The sequence below is a fragment of the Suricata suricatta genome, chromosome 16 (assembly GCF_006229205.1).
Source record: "Suricata suricatta isolate VVHF042 chromosome 16, meerkat_22Aug2017_6uvM2_HiC, whole genome shotgun sequence".
NCBI lineage: Eukaryota > Metazoa > Chordata > Mammalia > Carnivora > Herpestidae > Suricata > Suricata suricatta.
Genome location: NC_043715.1, coordinates 34,618,215 through 34,628,275, shown reverse-complemented (window position 1 = coordinate 34,628,275; position 10,061 = coordinate 34,618,215). Strand labels below are relative to the sequence as shown.

The window sequence follows — 10,061 nt, the reverse complement described above, 5'->3', positions numbered from 1 at the left end:
TTTTTTTTAAGCTTTATTTATTTTTGATACAGAAGAGACAGAGCTAGAGGGGGAGGGTCAGAGAGAGAGGGAGACACAGCATCTGAAACAGGCTCCAGGCTCTGAGCTAGCTGTCAGCACAGAGCCTGACGCGGGGCTCGAACCCACGAACGTGAGATCTGACCTAAGCCGAAGTCGGAGGCTTAACCGACTGAGCCACCCAGGCGCCCCCCCAAAGACTAATTTTTTTAAGGTAAAAGAACTTTTACAAATTTTAAAATAAGAAAAAACTCTTAACAGAAAAAAGGGCAAAGTATATAAACAGCCAATTCCAAGAAAAAGTATAGCAAATGGTGAATAATGATATGAAAAGCTGTTTAAAAATTAATAACATCTCAAGAAGTACAAATCAATACAGGGTATGATTTTACACCTGTTAGATTAGCAAAATTGTGAGCATTTAAAATAATAAGTGTATCTATTTTTTCTTTATGCCTGAAATAGTCCATAATTAATAAATATACATTTTAGAAAACAAAAGATAGAAAATATCCAAAGTTGGCTAGAATGAGTATTCATATACTTTTTGTGGGAGGGCAAATTGGTTCAGCCTCTAAAGGAAACCTGTGATACTTATTAGAATTATAAACAAAGGCTTTCTGTGCTTATTCTAGTTTATCCTTTTTTCTCTTTAGTATATTTAAAATACTCTATGATAAAAGACACTTAAGGGAAAGAAAAGCACATGCACAGCCTTAATTAAAGTGCTGGGAAAATGTGATACTCCCAGGTTTGCAGAAGAATATAGAGATATACAATATATATACAATATAGAGATTTACTATCAAAAATGCTTAATGGAGTACTCTTGCAAAATAAGAAGGAGAAGCATATAAATGCCCATCAAGAGATGGATATTTAGGGAAATTATAATATCGCTATATAATGGAAGACCCATTAATTCATTAAAAAACAAGGTAAATCTCTATGTGCTGATATGTTAATATATCTGAATTAAGACAGAATCACAATTATATACAAAGTTTACTTCCATTTGGGTAAACAGAGAAAGTGTGTATCTCTGCATTTCAAGAAGGACAGAGAGGAAACTGAAAATGGTGGCTGGTTCTGCTTTATACACGTTAGAAATGTTTTGAGTTTCTTACCATAATGTTACTTTTAAATAATTCAAAGAAATATACACACGAATAAGTCATCAAACAAAAACAAATATAACACTGAATTCACAGCCCTCTGTTCTTACCACTCCAAGCTCACTTTTTCAGAGCTCAGCCATTTCTATAGCCTCAACAACGTAGAAGAATACTCAGATTAAGGCTCTAACTTTGCATGGTTTTCTCAAGCTCTAAGGCAAAACTGACAATGGTTATCTGCATGTATGTTCCCCTTCCTGCCCCCATAGCCTTTTCCCATATCAAATATTCTTCCTAAATTCTCTACTTTGCCTTATAATCCTCTTATTCCATCAACTAAGGGACTTATGCAACCACTGGCGACTGACTCACTCAATTCAACAGGACATTTTTTTCTGAGAGAGAAAGAGAGGGTGCAAGTGAGTGAGGGGCAGAGAGGGGGTGGGGTGGAGAGAGGAAGAGAGAAGTGAGGGTCACCTGGGGCTTGTGTTTTACCTGAAGCAGGGTTCATATGCACCCAAGGGCTTGAGCTCAACCAATATGGGACTTCAACTAACAAACATTGAGATCATGACTTGAGTCGAAGTCAGATGTTTACCCACTGAGCTACTCAGGTGCCCTCAGTAGGAAATTATTACTAAGAAAAGAGTAAATAAAATCTCATAATTCTTTGGCAGTTCAAAAGAAACATTTTACATTTATGTTCAGCTTACCTGCTGTAAAATCTGCAGTCAGATCAATAAATGCATGAGAATGTGGAATTCGCATTTTACTTTTAGTGGTCAATGCAGGATGCCATGACAAATTCCTAAAAAAATAATAATTTTCTTAAGAAAAACATCAAAGAAGCTTTGTTTTAAAACAGAAAAATCTCTGCCGGTAAGATATTTTTTCAAATTTATTGATTGTTGTTGAGTTATTTCTCATACCATAACATTTACTCCTTCAGAGTATATACAATTTAGCAGTTCTAAGTACAGTCTGCAGCCATCACCAGTAATGATTCGAAAACATTTTTATCACCTCAAAAAGAAACCGTGCATCCATTCGTTACTTCCCACTCTCCCCTCCTTCCAGCTCTTGGCAACCACTAATTTGCTTTCTCTCACCTCAGATTTCCCTACTCCGGATATTACATATGAATGGAATCATAGAAAATGTGGCTTTTACTGTCTGGTTTCTTTCACTTAGTATGCTAATTTCAGGTTCATCTGTGTGGTACCATGTGTCAGGACTTTAGTCCTTTCCTTTTAACAGTTGAATAATATTTCACTGTATGGCTAACATTTTTTTATTTCTCTATTTATCTGTTGATGGACATTTGGCTTGTTTTCACTTTGGCTATTATGAATAACAGTGTAATCAATATTTCATGTAAAAGTTTTTATGTGGACATATGTTTTCAGTTCTTTTGGGTATATACCTAAAAATTGCTGTATCACGTGGTATTGTATGTTTAACTGTTTGAGGAACTATCAAAATGTTTTCTTACCAAGTGGCTTCACTATATTACATTTTTAACTAGGGATGTCAGGGTTCCAACATCTACGTCTCTTTGTCAACACTTATTATTTACTATCCTTTTATTGTAGCTATGCTAGAGGTTGCGTACTCATGGTTTTTATTTGTATTTTCCTGATGATTAATGATGTTGAGCATGCTTTTATGTGTTTATTGGCCACTTGTACCTCTTCTTTGGAGAAGGGTCTATTCAAATCCTTTGCTATTTTTAAATTAGATTATTAAATATAATGTTTTATTTTTGAGATGTAAGAGTTCTCACATTCTACACACTGTCTTCTTACTTTCTTGGCTGTATCCTGTGATACACAGACATTTTAATTTTCATGAATCCAGTTCATCTATTTTTTCTTTTGATTGTTCTTATGCTGTCATATCTAAGAATCCATTCCAAAATTCAAGTTCATAAAGATTTAGCCCCATACTTTCTCCTGATAATTTTATAATTTAACTCTTATATTTGTCTTTGATTCTTTTAAGTATAAAATGTGATTTAATATTATCATAAATATTTCAAGACACTGAAGAATGATGATTATTACCTTTTATGAATATTAATTCCAAAATTTTGAGCCAAGCAAAAGAATAAATTTAGAACCTTACCTCAAACCATATATCAAAAATTAACTCAAAATGGATCGAAGGACTGAAACTACAGAACTCTTGAATAGAAACATGGGAAAATGTTCACGACCTTGGATTTGGAAATTATTTTTTAAACATAACACCAAAAAAGGGGCACGTAGGTGGCTTAGTCAGTAAAGCACCGAGTTCGGCTCAGGTCATGATCTCGTGGTTTGTGAGCTCAAGCCCCACATTGGGCTTGCTGCTGTTAGCAAGTTGGTACAGAGCCTACTTCAGATCCTCTGTCTCCCTCTCTCTGCCCTTCCCTACTTGTGCTCTCCCAATAAATATTTAAAAACCCCACCTTTAAATATAACATGCAAAGAATAAACCACAAAAGAATATATGGATTAAATTAATCAAAATTAAAAACTTTGTACATTACAGGATACTATCAGGGAAGTGGAAAGACAATTCCATAGAATGGGAAAAAATACTTGAAAATGCCTTATCTCTGATAAAGATCTAATATCTAAACTATATGCAGAACTCTTACAACTTGATAATAAAAATAACATAATTTAAAAATGGGCAAAGGACTAGATATTTCTCCTAAGAATATACACAAATGGTTACTAAGCGTATCAAAAGATGCTCAACATCATTATTCATTAAAGAACTGAAAAAACCATAATGAGAAACCACTTCACAACTACTAGAGTGGCCAAGAATCAAAAACCAAGAAAGTGTTGGTGATGAAGTGAAGAAATAGGAAATCTCATATACTGTTGGTGGGAATATAAAATAGTACATTGGTTGTGGAAACCAGTATGGCAGTTTTTGAAAAAGCAAAACAGTCAACACATAACTGCATTTCTATACTTAGGTATATACAAAACAATTGAAGTCAGGCATTCAAACAAGTACTAAAACATGAATGCCTCTTCACAAAAACCTGGAAATAACCCAAATGTCCACCAACGGATGAATGGATAAACAAAATAGCATCTATTCATACAATAGAAATATTATTCAGCCAGAGACATGTGTGTGACTCAGTTGGTTAAGTGTTGAACTTCGGCTCAGGTCTCAAGGTTCATGAGTGCAAGCCCTACACTGGAGTCTCTGCTATCAGCACAGAGCCTGCTTCTGTCTTCCTCTGTCTTCCTCTATCTCTGCCCCTGCTCTGCTCTCTTACTCTCTCAAAAATAAACATTTAAAAAATATCCACTGAGGGGAGCCTGGGTGGCTCAGTTGGTTAAGCCTCCGACTCCGGCTCAGGTCAGATCTCACGTTTGTGGGTTCGAGCCCCGCGTCAGGCTCTGTGCTGGCAGCTAGCTCAGAGCCTGGAGTCTGCTTCCTGTTCTGTGTCTCCTTCTCTCTCTGCCCCTCCCCCTCTCATGCTCTGTCTCTCTCTGTATCAAAAATAAATAAAACATTAAAAAATTAAAAAAAATATTCAGTGAAAAAAAACCCTAAAGTACTGATACATGGTACAACATGAAGGAACCCTTAACACATTACACTATGTGAAAGAAGCCAGACACAAAAGCCATACACCTCCTATATGATTTCACTTAGATGAAATACCAACGATAGGCAACTGTATATAGAGAGAAAGCAGATTTGTGGTTGCCAAGGACTGTGGGTAGAGAACAAGGGAAAAGATTGCTTAATTGGTACAAGATTCTCTTGAGAATGATGAAAAGCTATTGGAAGTAGGTGATGGTTGTAAAACATTGTAAATGTACTAAATATCACTAAATTGTATACTTCACATAGCTAAGCATATGTATAAATTTTATTTCATTATAAAAAGCAATAGTACAAATTTTCATATATCTCTCATCTAGTTTCCCCTAATATAACCATAGAACAATTATAAAACAAGGAAGGTTAAACTAGTAAACTGTTATGAACTATAGAGGAAATTTAAATAATTTCTCAATTCTTCGTAAGTAGAACACACTACAGTGTCAAAGGCATTCCATTTATCAAGGCCCTACTTTACTTTTCTTACCGGTATCTGAGTACACTTTTCTCTACTAATAGCACTTTTTAAGATGTAAGCTCCTCTGGATATCCTGATTCATAGATGTTTCTGTCTCTATCACCTTACTAGGACACAGCTCTCAAGTAGTGGCTGAAATGAATCATGGCCCAACCAGCAAATACTTGCTGGACTACATTAGAGTTTCAAGTAGCATCACCTACTCTTCTCTACCTCTAGAAAAAACATGCTTACTGCTTTAAAAATATGTTCCAGTAAAATATGGAAGCCCAGATGCGTCATCTCCAAAGAGAAATTTAAGGCTAATTAAGTCCAAATTAATTGTCAACATAGCATCCAAATGACTGGATAGCAAACAAGGTTTATTTGAATTTGGTTTTGATGTACTGGGAAAGCAGAAAGAAAAAATTGACTAATTTGCGCTTGGTAGGTGGAACCTGGGAAAAAGAATAACATTCTTTTCCAGAGAAAATTCTCCCTAAATAAGTTTTACAAATAGTAACCTCTTCCCAATAGCCTTCTTCCACACTTTTTAGCATACAGTAGGCCTCATCTGTTAACTAAACAAGACAGTAAAAACAAAACTAAGCAATGTTCATATACTTTGATTTTATTTTTTAACCCAAATCCCACAAATAAGGTTTGGCAATAAAATATTAAAATAAAGTGAGAAATCATATTCAGCATTTGGTGTAGGATAACTCAATGCCAAGCTTTATGTCATGTTCTTCTTTCATACCACACAACGTGAGAAATGCCTAAATTTCAGTCAAGTCCGATTTAATAATGGCTGGTTCATTTCTTTTTAAGATAGACCATTTATTCATAGGTTCTTTAAATTCTAAGCATTGAAGTATTTTTAATTACTAACAAAATAATCAGATGCAAGCTAGAGAAATTCTACGACAAGTTTAACCCAAAGTCATTTCAGAAGAGTTTCCTAATGTTCCCAACAAGTTTGTAATTATAGGCCAAAAGTAAATTAAAAAACACAAGCTTCTACAGAATTGAGCTCAAAAAATTTAATCATCTGGTTGTCTTTAATTACTACCTGAGAAATTATTGATCTCATTCCCTAAAGAAATTTTTACAGATGTGTTTTTAAATTAATTATCATTAGAATTTTGGAAAACTTCACCTAATTCCTAAAAACTACTTGACAAAAATGCACATTCCAGATAAAGAATCCAGAAGAGTGATAAAGCTGGAGCGCTTGGGTAGCTCAGTTGGTTAAGCTTCTGGCTGCGGCTCAGGTCATGATCTCACGGTTCGTGGGTTCGAGCCCCACGTCAGGCTCTGTGCTGACAGCTGGCTCAGGGCCTGGAGCCTGCTTCCGATTCTGTGTCTCCCTCTCTCTCTGACCCTCCCCGCCTGCGCTGTCTCTGTCTCTCAAAAATAAATAAGAATAATAAAAAAAGAAGAGTGATAAAGCAAAAATGATGAGGTGGCAGACTATAGGCCAAATTCAACATGAAGATGTGTTTTATTTAGCCTATACATTGTTTTAAATACTTTGAATTTATTGGTAAAACTTAAATAAAAACATCAGATTTCAAGCAAAAACGTGGATTCCCAGCTTCTCTTGAAATACTATGTCAGGTAACCAACTAGCTCTTTTCAGACAGATCTACAGTGCCCATGGGCAGGTGAAGTCCCAACCTCCTCAAACTGCTTCACTCACTTTCGTTTCCTTCTGGGTCCCCTTAGATATCTGAGTTTGCAACTCCTAACAAAATATTAATCATGATCTTGCCTTCTGGAATCTGTCAAATCAACAGTCAAGGTCTTCACAGTATTTTAAGTTTTATGCTTGTTGCCTATAATCTGTTAATTTACAGTAATGTCTCTTAAAAGGCAGTTACTTGATTCTTATACTTTATAGCTTACTGTGGGGGGGAAGGGAAGAGCTATTTCTTTTTGTGGTGCACTGTAAGATGGTTGAAAATTTAATGTATATACAGTTGTATATCAGAATTCTATTTAAAAATGTGCAGTTGAAAATAAAACTAATCTCTCCTACTTTTATTGTTCTTTATGTGTATCAGTTTTTCAGTAAGAAGCAACAGATACCATCTTAAGAAGCAACTATATTCATATAAACTATAATCTTTTCATATACACGTTCAACTCCATTTGAAAGTGAAGGTCACAAATACAAACTGTTCTGATTACAAAGGAAGAAAGAGCAAAAATGATAAAATGGGCAGTTCTGGACCATGTTGAGTCTATTCATTGACACTTCTTGACCCCTTAGAAAATTCCAATTATTAGCTCTCCACCACCCACCCCACAGGAAACATAATTATGTCAAGGTGTTCTAATTTTGGGCACCATTACACTTAATCTCAAAGAATCGCATTTATCAAAAGATGAATTTAAATGTAATTAATGTCAGCTATAGCTTTTGGATGCCTATGGTAACTGCTCTTTGAAATGACTGCTAATCCACCCACTTTTCAAAGATCGGTTTCTACTGAATTATCATTATTTTAGATAACCAGATAGAAGCAGTTACCAGGAGATGGGTCTCAGCATGCCTCTCCAAGCTCCCTAGTTCTTTAGTCCAGCGATCTTTAAACATTTTTGCTCAGATAGGCTCCAAAGTCATTTTTAAAAACCATGTATTCCTTAAATACATTTAAGTTCATTTCTAAAAAAAATGTAATCTAAATATTTTCATGAGTTTAAATAGCTATAAATATGTAACTTTCAAATAAAGTAAAATTATTTAGATTTTAAAATAATAATACTTTAAAATTTTTTAAGTTTTATTTATTCATTTTGAGAGAGAGAGCGAGCGAGCATGCGCATTAGCAGGGGAGGGGCAGAGAGAGAGAGAATCCCAAGTAGGCCCCACACTGTCAGTGTAAGCCTGACGTGCGGCTCAAACTCATGAACCATGAAATCCTGACCCGAGCTGAAATCAGGAGTTGGATGCTCAATTGACTAAGCCACCTAGGCACTCCTAAGATAATTATTCTTAAACGTGTATCTGTGGAATATAAATACCATACCAAATTTTTATACACCATCATCCACACACACAAAAACCACATGAAAAAGACTGCATGAAAAGATTGGGGAGGAGGACCCTAAGCTCACTTCATCCCACGTATACAACTAGATAACACTCACATCAGCGTAAGTAACCCAGGAAACAACTCCCAAAGACTGGCAGAACAAACTCCAAAACTAAACATAGAGAAGAGGTCACATCGAAGAAGCTAGAAAGGGCAGAGACACTGCGGGGAGCCAAAAGGACCCTCAGAACTGTTCACAGGAGGGAGGAATACTGTAGGGAGAGAAACAGACTCTCACAGGAGGGAGCCCCCACAGGGAAGACAAATCTCCCTAACCTTCAATGTTAAAAACCAGAAGGGCCAAATTTCATGAGTTCTTAAAACCAGCAGAGCTTAAAACTTGAAACCTTAAAAATTAGAGGCTCCACTCTGGGGGAGCTGGAAAGGCAACAAAAAACTGAGTCATTGCCCTTAAAGAGACAGGACAATAAACAGCCTGAGGAGATACAGCATAGAAGCAGCAGTTTGAAAAGTGCCAGGGTCATACAGGAGAGAAATTTGTTTATATTAGTCTCAGAGTTTGTGCTGGAGGGGTACGCCCCCATGGGAGACTTCTCTAGGTACAAAGAGGCTGGCAGGTGCCATATCCCTCTCCTGCCTCCCAGCATAAATACATGTCTGCCTGTGGGGACCAGTGCAGCGCCAACACTCCCAATCTAACTTGCTTATAACCACAAGTCCTGCCCCGATAGGGCCCTTGTCCCAGAGGACCCACACAAACCTTGCTAATACTACATACCTGCCCCCACATACTTGGTGGATCTGTTCCTTTCAAACCAGGTGGCCCGTGTTCTGGTAACTGCAGCTTCCCTCCTGCAAAGGACCTGCCAGCAAACCTTGCAAAAATTGCAGGTCCCATCTGACACACTTTGCAGAACCACACCCTCAGATATTCTGTTGGCTAGTGCACATCTCAAACAGCCAGAGGCCTGGTAATATGCGAGTAGCCCTGTCCAAAGCCAGAACAACCCCAAAGTAACTCCTGCCTCAGAGAGAGGGGAAGATAGCCACAGGCACACCAGTCAGTCAGACAAGGGACCCAGCACTGGGCTGGAGGCAGACATCTGGTCTGCATGCAGTCCCAGCCCACCAATTAAAGCTTCTTAGGGGAGGACACAGGAAAGGCACTCTGCAGTTTGGTGCTACTGCACCACTGACAAATGCCTGGTCTGACTGAACTCAAGCCCAAGGAGGCCTCAGACTGGCCCATTAGCAACAAAGGGACCAAACACTGCCCACAACAGACAAACAGAGCCATTGCCAATGACTATACTGAAGGCAAAAGTGACTCAGCCACAAAACCAAGGCAAAAGCAACACGAATAGGAGAAATCCCTGAAGTGCCAGGTTCTGGTGAACAGCTGACCCAGCATGCAGGGCACTACATAATCTCTTCCTCATAAAGACACAACTTTCAAGAGCAGAAGATGTAGTTAACTTTGCTTACACACAGAAACAGACTGGAGTTTTAGGCAATATAAGGAGACAGAGCAGTATGTCCTGAATGAAAGAACAGGACAAATTCCAGCAAGAGACCTAATCAAAACAGAGAGAAGTAATATGACTGATAGAGAATGTAAACTAATGATCAGAAAGATAGTCAATGGTTTGAGTGGAGAATCTCAATAAGACCCTAAACAAAGAGAAACCATAAAAAAAACCAATCAGACTCAATAACAGAAAATAAAAATATACTAGAAGTAACCATTAATAGGCTAGAGGAAGCAGAAGAAGAGATCAGCAAATTGGAGGA

The 10,061-nt window shown here is 37.2% G+C and overlaps 1 protein-coding gene across 2 annotated transcripts in view; it reads right to left on the bottom strand.

Annotated features, from left to right (window-relative positions):
- Positions 1-10,061, bottom strand: part of ITFG1 (integrin alpha FG-GAP repeat containing 1) — a 270,698-nt gene that overhangs the window by 233,034 nt on the left and 27,603 nt on the right. For both annotated transcript variants that reach the window (XM_029924964.1, XM_029924963.1), the window contains exon 6: positions 1,847-1,941. In XM_029924964.1, coding sequence (XP_029780824.1) covers positions 1,847-1,941 — 95 coding nt within the window. The remainder of the gene's footprint in view (positions 1-1,846; positions 1,942-10,061) is intronic.